Genomic DNA, 23255 nt, shown 5'->3' with positions numbered 1-23255 from the left:
CGTTTTTGATGTTACCTCATTCCGCCAACGAATAAAGGAATTTGGTGTTCAGAACAGGTACGTGGAAAGGAGCAAGTTTTTTGGAACCATGGATTGGACCGATTAGAAAATAAAAAAAGTTTGCCTAAAACGCAATTGCTCTTTTCGTGCTTTCTCTTATTTAGGTTGTTTCAGTTCAAAGTAAATCACTGTTACTTTTGCATAGTGACAAGGCACTAAGTTTGTGCGATGAATCGCAAGTTCAAAAATAAAAAACGTGAAGTCGCCGAGCACAAATCGGGATTCAATGGTTTGTATTTCCTGCCTATCCATGTTTCGTCATCTCGTCGTTCTAATTCTTAGATTAACGATTAAAAATCATCCTGATGTGTAGCATCTGCCTAAAGTTTTCCCTAGCTCCTCTCTAATTTCCCTGAGAGCCTAAATTCTGGTATAGGGTTGCTTCCAATCTGATGGAAAGATGATGGTGAGGACACCCTCTACCGAGGCTAAGCCATGGTCCTGAATCCAGCGTTCAGTTATTTGTTTTGAAACCCATCTGAAGGCAGTTAACTCAGATTTTATTTGCAACAATCAAATTTCTCATTGGAAAGATGCAGACACAAGGTATCGCAGCGTTTCTGGTAACTCTTACGGAGCATGTACACACGCGCTCTTCCCTCCCATCAATGGTACCAGCTGGATCATAGAGTACAATAGAGTCGCAAAGTACTGGAGCGGCGATGAAGCCAATCCATGAACAGGCGTTTCCGAGCCGCGTGTGCTCCGAAAATAGTGAACCATTTGCGAACCCAACGGCATTTTGTAACACGGTGGCTTATGGAGAAATCAAGAACTGCTTGTGTTTTTTAGGTATTTCATAATTCAATCAGCATTAATTTTTGCAAATTTTGCTATTTAAAGGTAGTCAAAGCCATAATGAATCCATTGATGTATATTACTCCTGGATAATATTCATATTGGGATTTAATTTCTGACTTATACCAAGTGTGAACCAACCGGCATTTCTTATCACGGCGGCTTACGGGAAAAGCAACGACTGTCCGTGTTTTTTCGACATTTTTTAATTTCATCGATATTAATTTGTGCAAATTTTGCTATAATTAGATAGTCAAAGTCATAATGAATCCATTGATGTATATTACTCCTGGATAAAATTCATATAGGAATTTAATTTCTGACTTATACCAAGTGTGAACCAACCGGCATTTTTTTACACGGTGGCTTATGGAGAAATCAGCGACTGCTTGTGTTTTTTCGACTTTTTTTAATTCCATCGGTATTAATTTGTGCAAATTTTGCTTGAAATAGATATTCAAAGCCATAATGAATCCATTAATGTATGTTACTCCGAGATAATATTCATATATGGACTCAATTTCAGACTTATTACCGGCCTACTTATTTTAGCTGGTTCAGTGTGTGTCTAGCCGACGAACGGAGCCGAGTCGGGACTGTCGGGAGTGGGGAGCGCTGAGCGCGAGTCTCTGCGTATGCGTCATCGCTAGTCGCCGCACACTAGTCTCCGGAGAACTGGACAAAACAGCCTCGAAAAGTGACTTCATCGGCGATCCAGTACTTTGCGACTCTATTGTACTCTATGAGCTGGATTGGAAGTTAAATCAACTTCTTGCAAAATCTTACTTTCCTGTGCTTCAGCTTGCTCAAAGTGCTTGCTCTCTATCATCTGGCAGAATAAATCGGGCTGGATTTTAACACGTAGTGATTTGGATTTGCCGCTGTAAAGTACCGTAGCCGTTGCTGTAAATCCTCTTCCTGAAAAATACCAGAGTCCATGTCAGGGGAGGAAAGTAATAATATGAAGCACTCCATTGCATTTGGCTGGGGTCAGGATATTAAAATAAGCCAGTATGGGACTCTATTTGAGTTGAACCCATTTGAGACTAACAATGAGTACAATCATGAACATAACCCGTACTAGCCCTCTTTGGAATGGTTAGTGGGAGTCTTAAACGCTGGAAGAGGAAACATCATATCAGAGAGTATAGAAGATTAGAGGCCCGACTGTATAGGAAAAACTTGAAACACAAGTTTGCCGTAAAAGCAAGAAGTTGCGTATGTTGACGATGATGAATGACCATCGTGATGGTTTTTAGTATTGATGGTGGTGGATGGGGCATCACCGGTTGATTTAACCATCAATACAAAAAACTATCATTATAATGAATGACAATCGTTGCGTTTTAGCCTCAAATCCTGCAAATCCTTCAAAGAAGCTTCTGTCGCATCTATAAAACGCAAAGTAATTTTGTTTCTTTTGCCAGAATTCCCGAGGCTCGAAGGCAGAAGTCAAAACAGAAACCGGCATAACTATGAAAATGGGGACAATTTCGAGATCCGCCGAGTCAAGTTCAAGAACACAAATCCAAATGCAGGAAGACGAGGGAATATTCGGAAAGAGTGGCTGATCGACAGACTTTCAGATGATGTTGACATGATGATCTCTGTTGGTCATGGTGAATCCAGCAAGTCGTAAGTTTTTTCCTCCATTTTTTTTATTTTCATCATTTTCCCTTGTCAGCATTCATTAATGAATTGCTGCATTGGTGAGAATCTTATTTTTCAAATTACGGATGTCGAAGTTTCGTAACTTGTTCAATATTCAATATGAAAACTCATTTGTAGAATCAGTTAAGTTTCTATCTAAATTATTGTACTTATCGAAAAAGAGAACGATTCTAACTGGAGGTACAACTGAATCTATAATCATGGAACAAAGAAAATCTGCAAAACTACCATTTGTTTCACCTTACTACTCTTATGCTCTGATACTTCATCTGTAGGCAAAAAAATAGTCGCAACTTAAAATTCTGTTTCCCAATTAGCTGAAAGCATTTTATTTTTTGACTAATCAGAAACCGCAAAAGTCAAAGGATTAATGAAGGTGAAATGCACTTCCCATGTCTACAAGTTTTAATTATTGATGACATGCAAATAATAATTATTTTATATTTTTGTTTTGTTTTTAAAAAAATATGTATTATCACAATGTGCCTGTCCACAGTAAAAGAGGCATCACAGTTGCACTTGTAAATTTATCAGAAGAGTGGCTTTTGTTGAGTTGAGTCTAAAACTTGAATTTTCCCATGAAATTACTTCTTATTTTGTATAATCTATACTATAAGCTCCAAGACCTCCTAATTTTGCAAAACTGGTAACGCTTAGTTCCAGCGTTCTACCGGGCCGATTTTCATGATTTTTGCGGCTATCGACGGGCAATTGCCTCTAGATAAGCCAACTCTTTTCAGATTTTCAAAATATGGCCCAGGTTTTTTTATATTACGTAGTAAAGTTGCGAATTCTCCCATTTAAACAATGTAAATTTATACTTTTTGTCATAGTTCGTTTGAGCGTTCTACCGGGCCGATTTCCATGATTTTTGCGTAAATCGACAGGTAATTGGCCCTAGATGAGCCCGCTGTAATCAGATTTTGGAAAAAGGATCCAGGTTTTTTTAAAAACATGTTATAAAAGTGAGTGAGTTTACAGAATGCTCCGGTACTGCTACCGCTATGCGCGGGAGGATGCGCAGTGGTCAAGGAGGTTGCGCAGTAGCTGTGTAGCCTGCGCATCAGCTCTACACTTATCTACACAAGATTCGTATCTGGTACCTCACGTCGAGCGGTGGCCGAGTCGTCTAAGACGTCGAGTGCGTCCACTTTGATCTCGGTGTGGGTTCGATTCCCGACTCATGGATTCATAATTAATGTCTGCCTATCGTTGCTAATCGTTTTACTGCAATATTTCATGAAGCAGTCATTCCAAAACGCGTCCTTTTAATTTTAAAGTAATTTCAAGTAAAGTTTAAAATTAAAGTATACCTCATATTGTAATTTTTTAGGGGAAAAATAAAACTAACACCGATAGGGGTAAAAATAGGGCCGCGAAGCGGCCCATTGATGGCGCGGGGCGCCTTCAGGGGGTTGGGCCGCGTAGCGGCCAGGGAGCGTAGCCCCCTAGTATGGTATAGTGTCAAAATTTTAGATCAATTCTGTGTCAATAGAGATGGTAAGTTTTTATTTTCGTTCATCATTTTTGAGCCCTGAATGGAGCAGAACAAATTTTTAATTGTATATTCCTTAAACTTGATTTAAAATTTTTCGGAACCACGAAACTCAAATCATTGCAGCTCTGGTTTCCTTTAAATTTTTGGCGTTGTTTTTAGTCACAATGTCGCCAACACCCTCTCTTATACTTACAATGGCTCAATATCTGAATTTTGATTTTCCCTGTCGATAGGTAATCTGCTTTTTCTAGGTCTATATAATTTTTATCATTACTTTTTTCTTGGTCAACAGTTCCGACCGAGGTCGAAGATATAAAGGAGGAGGTGGAGGACGAGGGCCTGGCAGCGAGCTCGCTATAAGAAGAGGACCTGGACTAATGCCGAAAAACACCTGGTTCAAAGTCACGGTATGTAAACACTAAACATTGTTAGGTGCTTTTCATAACCACATTGTAGTTACTGGGTGCGTGAATTTTTTCAAAATCAATGATGTCAATGATGATCAAGTTACCTATGTCATTTTTTGTAACTTGTTTTTAGAAACAGTGGCATCATTTTTGGTGGAAAAATTGATGAAAGTCCATTGAAGTGCTAACAAAGAAGCAAAAGAGATGATAAATCATGCTTTCAGTAGGTTTTATTTAACAATTTAATGTATGATGCAGTTTGGAACACATTACTTACATATTATGAATACTCACTCAAGACCTTTTTTGCAGGTACCAAGTTTTGTTGTCTTACCATCGCATTGATATGTACGTATTCTGAGTAAAAGTACTCAGGAAACAATGGAATTATAGTAATTTGTACAACGATTCACTCTCCACTTTCAAAAGCTTTTCTGTTTCTTTGTTTTTCTCTCCTATGTTAGATTTTTCATAAGGTACTAAACGAAAATTTTTCCTATCTGCAGGTTGTACGTGGTGGCAAATTTGAGAGAAATCAGCTTCTCAAGATGTTGTTATCGTACATTCAGCCTCTGCCATTGATACCTTATTACGTAAGTAGAATTTCTAAGCATACATTCATTTTCTAACTCTTTTCTCTTTTGAAATCCTATGTTTTACATTCCTTTGGAAACTGTTTTTTTTTTCTCTGCCAGATCCTACAAGTTGTATAGGCAGGTTCCATTACCATTTTTACGAAGCTGAACTCCAGTACCTCCTGTAGTTCTGCAGGAGTTAAAGAATAACCAAAATGAAAACCGTGTATTTTTGTAGCCAATAAATTTTTTCTCTTCTTCTTTCCTTCCATGTCAGGTACATACTTACGTTACTTTTTCTAAGCTCAGTGAACTTAAAGGTTATGAATTTAGCAATTTACTGGAACTTGTTTTTCCATGCTGTTCGTTTTCCAGTGACAGGGAATTTCCAACGATCATTATTATGAGTGTGGCTCCCCAATTTGATTGTGGAGACTGATGTGACAGTTAATGTTCTGGTCTTCATTCTTGCATTTAGTTGCAGCTTTTGATTTGATTTTTATGAAAATAATTTGTATTTAAACTTTAGCATTCTAATGTCCTGCTTTTATTTTCGTTTTGTTTTCAGTTCAGAAACAATACTAACAACAATAACATTTCTTTCTTTGTGGGAGATTTCTCTACAGCCAACAGTTTACAGAAGGCATCTGGAAAAATTACTTCTACTGATGGGCAGAGGGTAATAGTTTTTGTTTTATCTTCTTGTTTAGATAATTTGTTTCTTTTTATTTCTTTCGGACAAGCAGTAACGTAGTATAGCTGGAAAAATGCATTTTTATTTTATTTTTTTTTTGTGATGGAAATGTTATCTATTCATAGAGAAATTGTAATATAATCTCATTTATCATGAATGGTTTAGTTGTGGAAATTATTTGGATTTTATCATTTTGTCTGGTAGCTCACAATTAATTAGAAACTTCCTTCAAAAGAGTGCAATTGATCAAACAAGATTTGTAGACTCTGAAATAATTAGATTTGTCTAAGTATTTACCTCCAGTAGGAATCCCAAACATTTGGGGTAAGGCATGTCGATTTCAAGAACCAGTATAGTTCAGGTTCACTCATTGCTTGGTGCTGTGTTTATTCCACTATAACTGATTCAATCTTTATTTAGCTTCTCCGTTTTATTATATTTATTTTGTTCAATCCTTGTCTGTAAGAACAAACGGCATAGCTGAAACAGCTTGTGTCAGAAAGTTAGCGAGTAAAGGAACAGATTTGCTTTTCTAGGAACTTCCTCGAAAATGTGTTGAAGTCTGATTGCGCACCAATCATCTTTTGGAAAGTACCCCTTCTGTATAAATTATGACTTATTTTGGATCGAATGTTTATCCTCCTGTCACATTAGTTCCTTGACATATTCTTTCTTCTTCCAGATTATAATTCATGTCTTCGAATGCAAGCCAGATATAGTTTTGAAACAGCAAGACCAGGACAAAATAAAGAACGTTTTAGCGAAACGTTACAATCCCACAATGAAAGCTCTAGATCTATCAAGACTGTATGACGATATGAGTAAGTTCAATTTTTTATTTTATTTTAGCATTAGGGCTCTGCAAATATTCGAAAATCTTAAATATTCGAGTTCGAATAATTTCTCCGATATTCGATTTGAACTCGAATGTAGAAACTCAAATTATCAAATTATTCGACCACATTGACAAAACTTCAAATATCTAAAAAAAGGACCGAGTATACATACATTCGGCCGTATTGATGACGTCCTAGGAAGAACTCGAACAGGCGCGCAGTTCAAACTACCTGTTTTGAGGTTAGGTAAACAAAGGCCAACGTTCCATTGGTTCATGCAGTGCACGGCACTCGTACTAGACGGGTCAATTTAAAATTTGCGCCACTTGAGTTCCACCGAATACGTCATCGAAATGGCGTACGAATGGGCGAATGTGCTGACCCCCATATCTTATCCTTCTCTGCCCGGCGCGGCACCTCGGTCTTTACAATGTTGCTGGACTGTCTTTGCAAGATCAGCATTGATGTGAAGTAAAACTGATTCAAATGGATTTTCGGACAGTAAGCAGCAGTTTTACAGTTCTGCGACAGTTCAATCAATTGCTCGTCCTTTACTGAAGGAAACAATTTTCTCTCCTTTCTTTTCTTTCCCCAGCAAATCAAAATGTATGCAAAACCATTTGATAATTAAATGAATTGATTAATTCTTGATCTTTTTATCTATCATAGTAATTTTTTTATTCAAAATTTGAATGTTAGAAAGAAAAAAATTTATTTATTCGAGTTTTACTTTGACCAACAGAGAGGTTGGTTTTGGTCAAAAATAGATAAAAACTAGAAATATCCGATTTGAATTCAAAAATTTTTCAAAGTATTTCATTCGATTCGATATCAAAAAACCATATTCGCACAGCCCTATTTAGCATATTGCGATGACTAACATTTTATGACGTTAAACTGAGATATAAGACTCATTGACATACTTAATGGGTATATGAGAGATAGCGCTATGACATCTCTCTCCCACACATTGAGTCAATGAGGGACGTCCCCCTTCTTAATATTTTATGTAAATTTGTAATAAATCCCCACTAATTTAATATCACACGACTCTGTATTAAAGCTGCTACATGTTATGGAATGGTTTCTTGCATAAGTCAGTAGATAATGATAGTGATTCCTGTAGAACGCATAGATTTTAGCAGCACAACGTAGTGGCGAATCTCGTCCCTTGATCATGTAGATTCATCTTAAAGTTTGGAGGGTGGTTTGGTTGAAATATAACGCTCAAATGCTGTCATGAAAGAATGACATAAAGACATAGTGCATGATGAGCTTGAAAGAGTAGAGTCCCTCTATACTGAGAGCCAAGACAACACCCCCCCTCATGGAGTCACGAACGGGAATAAAGATTACACAAATTGAACGTTTTTCGCAATCTTTGATCGGCCCATTCTCCAATTCCTTTCTCCGTTCCCTCTCTCATTCCGTTTGTTCCTTGTCGAACCCGTAATTCCTCGGTCCATTCCAGATTATAATCTTTGCAAGTGGTGAAAATGTAATCTTTATTCCTGTTTGTGACACCGTGGAGGCCTAAAATACGCGAACCTATCAGAAATGGATTCTCATTGTCATAACTCTCAGTATAAAGGGACTCTAGAAAGAGATGAAGAGCTGCTCCCAAAGTTTCCATGAAGATAGACTTGTTTTCATAATTGCATCACTCTAAAGAAATCATCAAAAGGATAGTCAAAGACCCCCCAACTTTTCATCTCCCCTCCCCACATCCTTAGAGTACCTTTATAGCAAGAGTATAGATGGATGCGAAACTCCGGAAATCCATCAGGCCTTCACCGATGCCAAAGTTAGGGCCCAGAAATGCAGCCAACCTATAAATTTCAATTATCCAGAGCGATTTACTAATACAATTGTTACGAACCATCGTTTTTAAAGCACGTATTTGACTTAGTTTTTGCACAAATTTACTCATTTTTGCGGAAGAACGCTCATTTATGTACATTCTTAGCCATCTTGGTTAGAATTGAAATCTGCAGACTGGCAGTGAAATTTTGTGTGTTAGAAGTTGGTTAAAAGGGTGGCTGCACTTTTGGGCCCTAAGCTCTCCATGAAGCGATCTGTCCGTACTCTTGCTATATAGGTACTCTACACATCCTCTCCTTTATTGTCAGCTTCTTGTGATGTTGAAGTTGTAGAGCTGGCTCAAAAACCGGGAGGTCCCGGGTCCAGTGCAAAGCCAGGCGACTTAGGTTTGACCGTCTCAAACAATGATTTTCTGTAGCTGGCTCTTGAGTAGGGGCTGAAGCAACTGGAGCTGTAAGTGCAAAATCATCCCAGGAGTTTATGCTGACTCTTTATAGAGTCTTGAGTTGTTTCTGTGAATATCCTTTGAATTAGTGCCGTACAGCTCTGCATTCATAATCAATTTTGTCTGCGTTCTTATGTAACAAACATCACCAGTTCTGGACTATTGCACTAGTTTCTTTTATAAAACTCCAGATGCATATAGCACTGTTTTATAAAAACGCATCCAATTGTAAGTGAATGAAAAGAAAATTATGAGCTTATTATTGTTATGTCGATTTATAAGGTATACGACCTTTTAATGCAATTGAATAACTTTTGTGTCAATCATAATTAATCCATGTCCATCTCCTCTTTGTTTTTCGTTAGGTCTGAAAGCTGAAGAAATTTTTGTGCCTCTCAGTGTTCCTGCCGTCCTGATGTGTGTGGTAAAAATCATTGACGAAACAATTCCAGATCTGTTCGCCTTAGACATGTCAGACAACAAAATGTTCCAGTTTTTAATCTCGACTCCCGGAGATGTTCTACAAAATTTGAAGATCCTCCATCTTAGCAACAATAAGGTATTTCCTCCTTCATTATTTCTTCATTATTTTTAAAATATTGTTCCTTGTACAGTTAGGTTAAATCTTCCTTCATCCCCTCCTAGTGCTCTGCTCCCAATTTAATCGTAAAACTCTTCCACTTATTTTTTAAGGACAAGGAAACAATTCGTTGCTTAAAATAGAGTTTATTAGTTACTAGATTCTTTGAATTTAAAAAGACGTTACGCTCTGCTTAACTTTTTTATTTGTATTAATGACTCAGGTCACGTGACACCAGCATTTGGCTTTGCACCTATTACTGTCAGTCAGACTGGCTGCTGTGACTGCAAGCATGTTATAAGAACTCATCTCGTGGAATGAGTTCTTTTCCACATGCTGTTAAACTGTGATCAACTATTTTCGATGTGCTTCCTAATTGTGCCTATCAATGGATCACCAGCCACGGTGCAAATTTAAGCAATATGATGCATGTTTGCTCATCAAAATGTCGTGCAGATCCCAATTTGTGCAACAAAAATTATTGGAAGTAACTAGTAACTCCTAACCAAGATATCGACGTTTTTTAATGAATAAATTCAAACTTCCTTCTCATTAAAGAACTTTAATCTACTTACATTAAATCGCTCACTAAATGTTACCATGACAGACTCAGAAGTACAAAAATATGGCAACTTCAATCTGCGCGCTTTGGCTCAGCTGTTGCAAGTTGTTTACGCTGTGAACAATATTCGGAAGTAGCACTCCTTGATGAAGAAGCATTCTAAAACCGTTGTAGTGCGCAATTTGATCGAGGTGGACTTGTGTTTTTCTCGAGAGTGGGAAATTTAAACTTTTCATAACCAACATAGGTCGTTCATATCTTGGTCAGGAGTTGATTTCAGTAATTTTTGTTGTCTAAATTTAAATTGTGCTCTAAATAAAATTTTAAGGAGGAAGTATGATATATCAGAATGCTTACATTCGTATGTTGTCTAGTGGTCCATTATGAAATTTTTAGGTATCACAGCTCATTAATTTTTTGTTTGAATGTGTTCCAGTTTGCTCATTTCAACAGTCTTCAGCACCTGAAGAACATGAACGTTGAGGAACTAGTAATGAAAGGAAATCCATTGTGCAGCAGGATGCGAGACCAAACAATTTACGCAAAGTAAGATAAAATTTACATCCATTCCAAGAAATTTATTTTCCAATTTCTCATCAGCGGTCGACTGTAGCTATGAGGTGCTTCTATGGCCCAAAAATTTTTGCGGTGGAAAAGAAGTTCATCCCAGTTGCCGTAGACTATAGTCTAGCCTTTAATACAACTTAGGCTTATGGGCAGTAATGGTTGTATGCAGTTGCAAGTCCTATCTCTTGTTGACTTACTTTTTCACCGTTGTATCAAGAAAAAATCATCTTTGTGATTTGCGTGATTGCTAAGTGTATGAGTGTAACTATTTTCGACAGTCAATCAAATCGTTTTTTGATTAAATTTTGCAGTTGATCAACTGGACCAAATTTGATGGAATAGAACTAAGTAGATGAGGAGGTGTACAAAGTACCTATTTGTGTTGTATAACTAGTGGCAAATGTGTTGTTTTTTAAATAAACTAAAATACTTGGTTCCTCTCTGCAAAACTCTGTTAATACTGACACATATGTGTTAGTCAAATGTACTGCAACCATTTAAATTCGAAGCTCATTTTTTTTTATTTCGTCGTGAAAGAATTCGAATGAATGTCACAGGAAGAATTGGTCCGCTTTCTCATGAATTTTTTTGCGAATCTTAACAGTGTTTCATCAAGTTTGTTGCGCCTAAATATGCAGTAATGCCAGAAATGTGTATTATTAAATATGCGTTTATTAAAACCAATAGCAAAATGGAAAGCTATAAAAATGCAGGGCTATCTTACTCATCGGTTATCTTGGAGGAATCAATTGAAGACTTTCCTAACATCTTAATCAATCGAATTTATCACTGTTTAACTTAACAATTTCACTATTCGATGACGCGTCGAGAGTATGGATTCTCACGTATTTCAGAACTTATGCGTAAAAGATCATTATGTGTATGCCGAGGTTGCCTAACTGCAACAAAAAGAGGATATTTTCCATGGTTTTAAATGGGGGAAAATTTGGCACTATCTGGCAACAATGATTTGTACGAATGAGTTGGGTGATAAAAATGAATGACTCAAGCCAGTTCTTCTAGAGCAATGTATCCGCCCAAAATTGATCTTCAGGATTTTTCTCTGTTTGAATGATGTGCAATTTGCCCACCAATCCATGAATAATTCTGTTTTCTCTCTTTATAGATGATTGAAAGCTGCGCATAGTTGCTGAAATACACCAGCACTCACCTGTGTATCTAGACTTGTTTTTTCCTAAATACTGTAGCCCTAATTTATTTATTTTTTTTAAAGAAAAGCTTACGGCATGTTTTGAATTTTCTTTTCAAGTTAAAGCCAATGCCTTCAGGAAGCATTCAATTTAGTGTGACTTTTACGTTCTGATCCTCGGTTTTCTTTTGCGCGGTTGACTGAATCATTTCCAACTGTATTACCATTCTCCTTTTTACTTTTCTAATGTGGAATACTTTTTTTTTCAAATTTGAATGTGTGAACTCCTAATGAAAAGGCGTGTTCTCAGTAAATAACTGAATCTAGATTTTTGTCATTTTCCTGCTCAGACACCAAAATTTTTTCTCTGATGTAGTTGCCTAATCTCAGTGATTTTTCTTTGAAGCTGTCTTTTCATTTGTGTAACCAGTCATGAAAATTGATATTTTTAGGAAGTCCAATCTACAAGTGTTATTTATTCTATTCAGACCCGTTTTTTACTTCAGTTTATTAGTCAAATAACCAAAAAAAAAAAAAAAATAATAATAATAATTTAATAAAAAACTTCAGTGTTTTTAAACAAAAAATCCTCTTATTGTATCCATGGTATGATCTAAAGAAAAAATGGTTATCAAGACTCTCCGTTAATTACAATTCTCATTGACGGAATAATTGAATATTTTAAAATCGTTAAAATTGTCCCCTTTCACTCGCTTGTCGACTGGACTTCAAATTGCATTGTTAACTATATACTTGTGTATTTTAATTTTCTGTTTCAGGGAAGCAAGGAAAATATTCCCAAAACTGGTTCGATTAGTACGTATATTTTTTTTTTCTTCTCCAATTTACAATTTTGCAATTTCTTTTATCCATGTATCCCCCAAAATTTGTTTCCGAACATTCAGCCTTAAAAAATGCAGTACAGGAAATAAATAATTATCATTCTCGACCGCATTCCTGCACATAAAGAAACGGATTTAACCCAAATCGGCCCAGTAGCATTTCATGTTACCTAATTTTTTCTAATGTTTTATTTTCTTGACAGGGAACTAAACCACCTAACACCTCAAAACTTTCTGAAAAATTTCCCCAGATTATGAAGAACATACCCTTAAAATTTCAAATTTCAGTTTTGCTTGATTTTCTGTTAAAAAAATAAAATGTCAGAAAAACTTAGGCAAAGTTTAATTTAGTCAGGCTAATTAAGGTTAAACTGTTATATTGATCTTTACCTTCCTGTGGCTGCCAAGCTAAGCAAATGAGAGATGTTTTGTAGACCTGTTATTTGGCAGACATATTCAAATGGGTTAGTTATCTCGCTGTTCGGATTAAGATTGAACCAAACCCTATCAAAATCCATAAGTTAGGGAAAGATTGTTCAAATTTTTGGTGTGCGATATCCATCATCAGGACTGACAAACTTGGAAGTAATGAATCATGCATATAACTTAGATGTAAAATGTCAATGACTATATCAGGAAGCCGATATCCTTTTGTGTGAAAATCAAAATAAAAAATGACCTAGAATGAATTAACATGATTCTCCTCTGTTAGTCAAATATTGTGGAAAAATTTCAAGCTATATTAAGTTGGCTTGTTTCTCTGTGAAAAATAAAGTACAAGCGGAAATGTTGAAAAATTGCAATGGAAATACAAGGATTTTGCTCCTTGATCATCTGCTTGTTGTATTATTTTCACAGTGAACCATAGAAGTCTCTCTACTTTTATTCCTGCTTTTAAAATTTGACATCATCTTTTCAGGATGGCATCGATCTTCCTCCAGTCATAACCTTTGATGCAGGAACTCCGGCAAAGCTACTGCCAGCACAAGCTAGTTTTCTTTGTTCACCAGAAGGACAAGCAGTAATCAAACCCTTCATTCAACAGTACTTCGAAATCTATGATAGCGACAACCGAGCTCCACTGATAGAAGCGTACTCTGAAAACGCACAATTTAGTTTATCATGCTCTCTTCCATACCCTAGCAAAAGTGAAAAAAATCTTCTGTTTAGTCATGGCAAGTAAGTATCTTGGAGTTCTGGTTTTTGTGGATTTTCATTTTTTCATTATTTAGATCTTTATTAAATTCACTTATCATTTAATTATACAAAAGGAAGGAGGAAACACACGCATTTGTCAAGCAGTTGAAATTTTCTTCTTATTATTCACTCACAAGTATTAAAATAAAACTTGGTATATGAACGCCTTTCAGTCGTTCATCACCAGACCATCATCAGCGTCATTTTGGCCGAAACGTGTTCAATCATTGTTTATTTTCCTCATCTGTGTTGATTTACCTTCTTTTCCTCAACACCCATTCAGTGTCAATGATTTGGAAACACATTGTTAGCAATGATAAATAAATATATTTTTACTTAATATCTCAAGGTAAAAAAAATAGAGTCAATTTCAGCTTGAATCATTAAAATTTGAAGAATTTTAGATGAATTACAGTGTTTGACGATTGATTTAGTTAAGGAACAACGCTTTTGGCACCGACAGTTCCATCTGTAGATCAAAGATGATATGAAGAAGAATGAAAATAGTGAAGAACAAAGCTAAATAATTAACCAGAACAATGAAATACATTTTGTTAATTACAGAATGTAAAAGCACGGTAGGACAAAAACAAGCATAAGTAAGAGTGACAAATTATTTGCAGCCTTTATTTTTTATTTCATATTCCCTCTAGCATTAGTATGCCAAGCATCACTATCATCATTAGGTGCATTCTACTCAGTTGCCTTCAAATTTAAACATAATTATCTTGTAATGTGTGTAACTTATTCTGTTCTTATGACTTTCAGTCCTGAAGATTATACGCAAATGAATAGAAATTTATGTAAAATCAAACCTCCTCATGTGCGAAAACAGAAGCTGCATATAGGGAGAGAAAATGTCATGAAATGTTTGAGCTGTCTGCCCAAAACCAACCATGATCCATCTTCATTCACTGTTGATCTCACAATTTTCACGGTAAGTCCCTCAAAAGAATATTTTGAGCAGTGCAATTTCTCATCTGCAGAGGAGTACTATTTCAGCTCCCAAGGCAAGATTTAGCTAAAAATTGAAGAGATGACGTTTTTAAAACCAACTTTGATTCATGTTACTTGCCAACAGTCTGAGAATTATTGTTTTCTTCCAGACAAATCGGAGCAATTATTTATTGTATTAACTTACCAATGATCAAGATTTGAATTTTCTTGACTGTTACTCTCTATTTATACTTGCGGTCCAGTCACTTCGTAATATCATTATTTGATCTGAATTAAAAATTCATTTCGTCAACCCTCGTCTTCCTCCATGGAAATCCTGGAAAATGTAGTTGCTTCAGATGAAGTATGTTCAGGTATATATTCAATTTAAATCATGTCGTGGATGCCCCCGTTGTAAAGCAAGGAGGTTCTCATCACTAATTGTGTTCATTTAATATTTCAGTCGCAGCTTTTGATGGTGTCTTTAAGTGGAGTGTTCAGAGAACGACCTGTTCAAACTATTCCTGTGATTCGGTCATTTTCACGAACATTTGTCATCGTACCTGTAAATAATGGGTTCTGCATCATAAATGAACTCCTTTTTGTTGGAATCCCAACTCTTGAACAAGCCAAAGTAAGTAAATTATATCTAACTTAAATTTTAAATTATATGATGTGATATTGTTTGTCTTGTGATCGTAAGAACTTCAGAGGGCGAATTATCATTTTCTGAAGTATTTTCTCAATAAAATTAATGAAAATGGACCTCTAGGGAAGGTGCAAATTTAAGGATTATGACACATGTTTTCTCCTCAAAATTTCATCCCGAGCATTATATTTATATTAAAATCACTGATAATAATTCCTATCAAAGATACCTACGTTTTTTGATGCATCAATTCCAACTTCTTGCTCATTGATTAAGCAGAAATCTATTTAAGTTAAATCGCTCACAAATCGTTACCATGATTGTCCCTGCGGTGTAGAAATACGCTAACTTCAATCTCGGCGCAGCTAGTGCTGGTTGTTCACACTTTGAACAATACAAGGTTGTAGGAGAGGGTAGGAAGAACATCGCTCAATTAAGAAACCTGCCAAAACCTTTGTGGTGTGTGATTTAATTCAAGTAGACTAATGTTTTCTTGCGAACGGGCAATTCAAAATTTCCGCAACTAATGTAAGCCAAAACTTAACAAAGTTCTGTTGTGAAAATCATATTTTACAGAGAAATTTTGGTCAGGAAACACGTATCAATCAAATTTTTACATTCGTACCATGTCTAGCGATCCCTTATCATATTAACATGATACAGTGTAGTTTTCAGCACTTAACCATGTCAAAAATTTTACCTTGGATGTAGAAATTTTTAATCAAAGGATTTTCCATTATCATTCCTACTTTTAGTTGAGCCTCTTTTTTGGTTTCTTTGTATGCAGGTAGCATTTAAGTCAGCGCCAGTATCTGGTCCCTCAACTCCTATTGCATCTCCAAGTGCTGTTGGTCCCGTGCCCATAGTCTCTCCTGTCGGACTGTCTCCTGTTGTGTCTCCTGTTGGATCTCCACAAGAGTTGGATATCGCCACCAAGCAAGCAATGTGCACAGCTCTGGCCGGAGTCACTGGAATGAACCTGTTGTGGTCAGAGAAGTAAGTCAAATTTAATCTAAATTATCCTTATCTTCTCTGCTCAGTTTATAGGATGAGAGCCAAGGTACACTCCACTACAGGTATGGACAAATGGAATTTTAGAAAGTGGCCGAAACGCGTAGATTTGACAGCGTCCAATGGTACAACCATGATGCTATATTGAAAAATTATTTACTTTCTGCTCTGAGAGTGGGTCTTGTCAATTCCGTGTTATTTTTTCGTGTTCTTAGTTAAGTTTTTCGTTATTTTGAGTTTTATCAATTTTTTAAATTCATCTGATAGCTTATTGAAGCTACCAGATCTGACTCGAGGTCATTTTGAACTGCGCGGCAAAGACCGTACGACTTGCGACGTCACTCGATGGCCTATTTTCTCAGCGCTGCCACTTCGCACCCCGTTTGTCCATACCTGTAGTAGAGTGTACCTTGGATGAGAGCTGTCTTCAAATTGCTCAAATCCTTCTCTAGAGATAGCTAAGAAAGGAATAAAAACCCCAAACTCCATCCTTACTCAAAAATTTTACCTCTCTGTCCCCATAAAATTTTGAAAACTGTGTTTACAAGAATGTGGTCATTAAAATGCAAGTCTTCCCTTTATTCTTTTCAAATTTGTATAATATACCCCAACCTAATCTAACTTACCTAGGCACTGAATGAATGTTTGTGAAATATGTTATGATGCAAATTTTACTACCTATTTAGTGATTTTACCATCTAAAAATGTTGCCTTGCGTAGTTTTCACATTCCTCCTCGATCTCATTGCCCTCCCCATCCTTGAATTCTCCAAATTGTGTAAAAGTATGGTCAATTAAGCACTTATAGATCTTTTCCTCCATGATGAGCAAAATAATAGCCGTGAAGGTGCAAACATATGGTTTTAGTCAGTAACTTATTCTACGTGTCTTTTCAGTCCACAACTCTGCCCCCAATGATCATCTCCTTGTGAATGGGATTTTTGCCACTCTAAATCACCGGTTTCGGAGTAATGTAAAGAGGATTTTAAAATAGGCCGCAATTTGTCGATATTTTGGATATTTTCACCCAATACAGAGTTTTGAGACCCCGCTGAGCAGCTTTTTGACAGCGACAAGTTTAAATGCAATGCACTTCTTATGGAATGTGCCAATTCTACATCATATGTGGCGTGGAGAATCGGGGAGTGGATCTCATAAAAGATTCGCAGCTACTGACCTTTGTGGATTGAGCTCTGCCTTCAGATTTCAGGACATTAAGCTGAAATTCTGAAAAAGATCTTACTTTCAGTCCTACTAAAAGACAAGTTTCTCCCTCTTACTCTCAAGAATTTCAAAAGAAAGCAGTTGAGAGCAATTCCACTCGATGACCATTCTTTGAAACTGCTCTCATTCCCTGCTCTTAATTATTTTGAAAAACTTGAATTCTTGTTTTCTTGTATGTAGTGCTGTTGCGAATTTTTTGCTCAGGCTTTTCTGTGGTGCTTTTTTTAGGTGCTTAGTAGAAACTAATTGGAACTATGACCTAGGACTTCAAGCATATGGCGAATTGAAATCGCGTGGCGTGATACCTCCAGAAGCCTTCATCAAATAATACTGCCGTGCCCAGGAATGTTTGTGTGTATAGCATAAAAAAAAACTTAGACGATTATTCGATCTTCATTTTGACTTGGAATACAAGACTATCGTTTTCATATGTGAACATCAGATTTCGTCAGTGCTTGCGACATAGTCAAAGTTTAAAATATTTGTTTCATATGACAAAACTCAAAACTTTAAAAAAATGTGTAATTTGCTAATTAGGATTTTACCGCATTCTTTGCCTATAAAAAATGAAAGATGAGAGTCAAGCTGAGTAATATGTTTTACTATCAAGACGTAATTTGACAAACTATCATTGCAAGCTACCCAGCAAGGTTTTCATCTTTCATCATTTGGGCAAACTTGGGTGAAAGAAAATAAAAGGGGGAAAGAAAATAATTGATTCAAAGTTGTTTTAGTGAGTTCAAGTGGGACTCAGTACATGTTAGGTCTTTAAATTAAAATGTATGGATCCATGGAAGTGGAGAACACATTATCAGAGAATGAGAATCTAGGAGCCCATTTCTGACAAGCTCAGCCATCTGAGGTTTTCATTGAACTTCCAGGAGCCCAAAACTGGCAGACAATGCCACCAGGTGTAAATTAGCATGACTTAAAAGTGGTTTTATTCGTTTGCAATTTTTAAACAAATTTAAAGATTGGTTCATTCAATTAAGTAATCAATTTTGGTCGTCATTTTAGCAGAAACTACTTTTAACTTGACTCTAATTTACAGCAAGTTTGGCTAGTAGCGTAGTGGATAGTACTGTCAAAATTTGTAGCAAAGCCTTTTTCATCTGAAGTCATGGCCATTTTTGGGCTCTTAAGTTTCCTCAAGGGAAGCTGAAGGGTGAGGTGTCCCTTTTCTCTTTTTCTAGTGTCCCACATAATAGGAGTTAGCTGGTGTGTAGACTGGAGATTACTTTTAACATAGAGATTTGTTCATTATGAAAGATGGACCACTCAAACGTAGTCCGTATGAAATTCAATTTATTGAATATAGAAAGCAACTCTTTCTTGTTAATCCTCTCAATTTATACTGGACTCATCCTTCGCCCCATATTTTTTGATAGGGCAAAAATGGTAACCTCCAGACCATGCAAGCTTCCTCTTATTTCCATGGATTTATCGACAAAATCCGAAAGTCTGTGCTGCAATTAACTATTTAATTACCAGAAAAAAGAAGCAGGGTTAACTAAATTAATCTGGTACTTAAAATTAGCTCTTTTGAAAAAAAATTTCTGGCCGCAGTTAATTTTTATTTAGCAATTGTAAAGTATTTGTTTTATTTAAGTCGAACTGTAAACAGTTTTTGTTTCTCTTGTCGGTATCAATGGATTGTATGAAATTGCTAATATTGTAATTCAGTTCTTCTTCTTGATTAATCATTATCTTGTTGTATAAAATTTACCAAAATGAAATAGGGAAATTAAATCTATTTATTCACGAATTATTTTCGACCAGCTGCATTTTAGAGTGACGATTAGAAGGCTGTCAAAACTGCAATCTTTTGATGGGCTTATAGCGTCTTTCGCCGTAATTAGTTTCATTCAAGTCTTAAATTAGTTTATTTAATTAAATCAAGCAGAATTAATGTGAAAAAATTGCCTTCATTAAGAAAATTAGCCAGTAGCAAATAGTCCTTTCAGATCTATACTTTTTCTTGACAAGTTGCGATTTTCGTTTCATACATACATGATTATATTTTCACCTGACAATTTCATTCATGAACGTGCAAAGTGCCTGTAGCAATATAATTGATAAAAATTCTTGTAGGTATTACATCCCATCCATTTAACATTCGCAATATTTATATTTCACTCTTAAAATGAATTTTCTCCTCAATTTTCAATAAGGATAGAAACTCGGAACTTCTCGAATCATCAGGGAGAAAAACAATTTCTAGCTGTCAGAGTATTAAATCAAAGATTGGTTCACATATCAGGTCCAGAAATGGAGTCTACCCAAAGTTAATTTATTTTTAGCTTTCAAGAAGAATCTTCTCAGCTTAAAAATCATAAGATTTTAGAGACCCAGTGTTGACTAAGGAATAAAATTTTTAAAGTCTTTATTTTGACACAGAAAATCTGTTTTTTTTTACAATTCAACAGCTTTTCTTATGTACGCTGTTTACGCTGTCTACCTGTTTTAAACTCGTCGGTTTTATCCTTTATCAAAGTCTCAACAGTCAAATAACATACACCAACAAAGCTTTGAAAAGTAAGGGTCCAATTGTGTATCGAAGCAATCGTAAAATATTTAAAAAAAATTGAGACTCCTCTTTGTTAGATTGAATAGAAGCATCAAACTTCAGATCAGACATTGCAATTACTGAGAGGAATCATGGATATTAGAAAATAGCCTACAAGCCACTTCTGGTTGTTGGTAGGTAAGTTCATTTTGCTAAATCCTACAAAATAGTAATCACTTTAATGGAAATATCTGAAGGATGCCTGCCGTACAGGGCCCTATCCAAGTTAAACAATCCTTAACACTTTAGTTACTTTTTTGGTTAGAAAGTCTTAAAGCTTTCAAAAAATATTCTGGAATTTTGAAATTCCTACAAGAAGCAGGATTTTTAAAATTCCAGTTTGATCCTTTGCAGTCAAAGCAAAATGGTTCGCTTACCTAACAACAACCAAAATTGCTTTCAATCTTGTGATGTCTTTACTGAACTGGATTATATTTGTTTTCCATTTTCAAAGTAATTAAACTTTCAAGATGATTCTCTCAAATTAAGACAAGTGGGTTATATTCAACTTTGTCACATATCCTCGTATATTTCAGAAATACTACCAATGTATCAGTCATATTATATTTATATTTTTTGCCCTTTTGTTGAATATATCCTAAGTCCATCTTAATCATATACTCAATTCAAGGCTTAAAGATTAACTGAAAAATAAAAATTAAATCTATGTGTGCAATTTTGCAATCTTAAATTTAATTTCGTTTATTCAAGTTTAATGCAACAGAAGTCTCTGTCCAGGGAAGCAGTTCACAATGAAGATTTTAGATGAACAAATTAAAATATTGTTGTTTCTTGTTTTGCAAAATTCTTAATGCACAACACAAGGTCCCTTCATTCATAAGCTTCTGCTAGTTCTGTCAATTCTAGCATCACCTTGTTTTTTGTTGTGAAGTTTTTGAATTCCATGCACTTTTATAAAAACTTACTTAAAAATTGTTAGCGTGTGAACTGAATTTCCTATGTAATTATGCTGTTGGTTCAATTTTTCGCATTTTTAAGATAAGAAGAAAGATTTTGTTCGGATATAATGTTAATTATTCTATCAAGACACTAAAAGAAAAATGTTTAAAATTGTAATTTTCTAGCAATTTAAGTATTTAGCAGAAAAAAAAATCACTTCATCTGTTCTCATAACAGAAGTTTCCAAAATGTTTCAAACCCTCCCTCTAAGTTATCACTTGATATTTATGTCAAGACTCTGTTTCGCTGATATTAAAGGCATTAAAAATATTTCCAAAAAAAAAAAAAAATTCTCTCACGTTCATAAATTTAACAAGGAACATTTTTCTCATCATCTCTTAGGAGGTTTAACTTTTACCGCATGTAATGTCGGTTGATGTGACTGTTAAAATATGTAGTGTCCTCCACTCCAAAGAAAATTATGACTTTCAGGAACTTCATCAGGCGTCTCATAATTGACAACGTTTTTCATGCATTTGAAAGCTAAATACAAAGTAAGCGAGTTAAGGAACTTGATACAGTTCAAACTAGCAAAGCAAGGCACCTCTGTCAAAAGTCATCTTTACATCTGTGTTTTTCACCAATAAGTTCCATCGTTAATATGCTATTGTCTCCATCAAACAAAGCTGTTCTATTTCTGTTTTCTCCGCATTTACCTCTACTCAATTTCCTAAATCCTTGTGAAACTTTCTCCTTCCGACTTCTCCCTACTCCCGAAAAGAAATGATGTTCTGCTAGTTGCGGCATCTTTGAGTCGAATTCCCATTCAGTCTATCGAAGTTTATGCTCAGATGCTCATACCTCTAGCTTAATGGCTCGGTAGGCGGGCGAAGAGCTCAAACTCGATTCTTTTTACATCCTCCTTATCGACGTGAAGAAAAGAGCTTTACTACCAGAATAACCTCTACTCAACTATACCCTGCAGGGCAAGTTGAAGAGGATTCTGCAAAGCACTCTGCCATGATTGCATCAACATTGCTTCATGTGCAGTTCTTAGCGTAGACGTTTGGAGTCTTTGAATGATGAACATCTGCTTTGTTTTGGATGCATAGCATTTAACGACCCTTCCCATAGTCAGGAAAAAAAATTGAGTAGATGTCCATTATTGGGGTCCAGCTAATATAATGAATATCTGAGAAATTACCATATTATTTTATTAAGAAAAAAATATTCTATTTTTTCTGAAAAAGGATGTTCTTTTGATAAGTTTTATTTCTAATTGTCTCAAAAATTCTCATGAAGATTTTGATGTGGCAGTCTTGTGGAAATCCAAAAAGAGAAGTTCTAATAAAGCATGAAAAACTTTGTCACTTTGTCTAAATCTGTGTGGTACTCATTATGTGGAAGAATTTGATTAAGCTGAGGTTCATCATCTCCATAACTTTCCTTGTATGCCACTCCGAGATACATACACAGACTTTGCCAAGCCTCTAATTTCTCTACAACTGCTGTGCAGTAAGTTGTGATGTAAAAATTACTTATATATTTGAAAAAATTTCGCTCAGTGATTTTAGTATCATCAGTGGCACCAGGTAGGATGAATTTTATAATTTATTGAAAAATGGATGAAACGTGACACATTTGTGAATTAACTTTTTCAATGCAGATAGTTGTTTTTTATATATAGTTGTTTTTTATATAAGTTCTTTGAATCGTAGGTGTGAATATGAACTTCAATTTTGTCTAAGAAGTTGAGTGTAAAGTATAGGGTTTCTAATTCAATTTTTTCCTCTTTGTGAATCATCAATCGATGAATTGAAGGAACTACGAAAATCATAAGTTTTTCTCTTTTTTTTCATTGATAAAGTTGTTCAAATATCCAAGCATTATTTTGACATATGCCTCTCCCATGATACTGTAAGATGAAAAGACAAGAAATTGCTGTTTTTCAATCAATGATTTTTATCAAAAAGATGGATGCTCTTGCTGCTGTAAGATTTCTTTTATTCAGCCGTAGAGTTAATCCAATCGAATGGAAAATACAGTTGTAGGACTTAAATATTTTCAGTTTCATAATACGTTTCGATAAATTTTCTGCTATCCTTTTTTTGTTTCTGTCTAACCTTGCATTAATTTTCTTGTTTTTCTATTCTGCTTAAAATTTACTTATGTATCATCCATTGGAAACATACAAGCACTGAGGACTCTTGAATCCAAAATTTGGTGTTCTGTCGAAAATTTATCCTTATTATGTCAACATATTTATA

General features: G+C 35.5%; 1 protein-coding gene across 1 annotated transcript; it reads left to right on the top strand.

Moving 5' to 3' along the window:
* Positions 1-85: 85 nt before the first annotated feature.
* Positions 86-21338, top strand: LOC109043430 (nuclear RNA export factor 1). Its single transcript, XM_019060626.2, has 14 exons — positions 86-289; positions 2286-2493; positions 4320-4434; positions 4941-5027; positions 5578-5688; positions 6386-6524; positions 9171-9364; positions 10384-10493; positions 12444-12480; positions 13426-13685; positions 14472-14640; positions 15103-15273; positions 16076-16284; positions 17751-21338. Exons 1-14 carry the CDS (start codon positions 229-231, stop codon positions 17848-17850), a joined length of 1971 nt encoding a protein of 656 aa, XP_018916171.2. The 5' UTR covers positions 86-228; the 3' UTR covers positions 17851-21338.
* The last annotated feature ends 1917 nt before the right edge of the window (positions 21339-23255 follow it).

Source organism: Bemisia tabaci, chromosome 7 (genome assembly GCF_918797505.1).
Source record: "Bemisia tabaci chromosome 7, PGI_BMITA_v3".
NCBI classification, from domain to species: domain Eukaryota; kingdom Metazoa; phylum Arthropoda; class Insecta; order Hemiptera; family Aleyrodidae; genus Bemisia; species Bemisia tabaci.
The sequence above is the reverse complement of the archived record's forward strand: the minus strand, read 5'-3'. Positions and strand labels throughout refer to the sequence as shown.

Coding starts and splice junctions, on each gene's coding strand:
- LOC109043430 (XM_019060626.2), top strand. CDS start 229: ATGAATCGCAAGTTCAAAAATAAAAAACGTGAAGTCGCCGAGCACAAA. Junction 9,365..10,383: donor TCCATCTTAGCAACAATAAG/GTATTTCCTCCT, acceptor AATGTGTTCCAG/TTTGCTCATTTCAACAGTCT. Junction 16,285..17,750: donor AACCTGTTGTGGTCAGAGAA/GTAAGTCAAATT, acceptor TGCTTTTTTTAG/GTGCTTAGTAGAAACTAATT.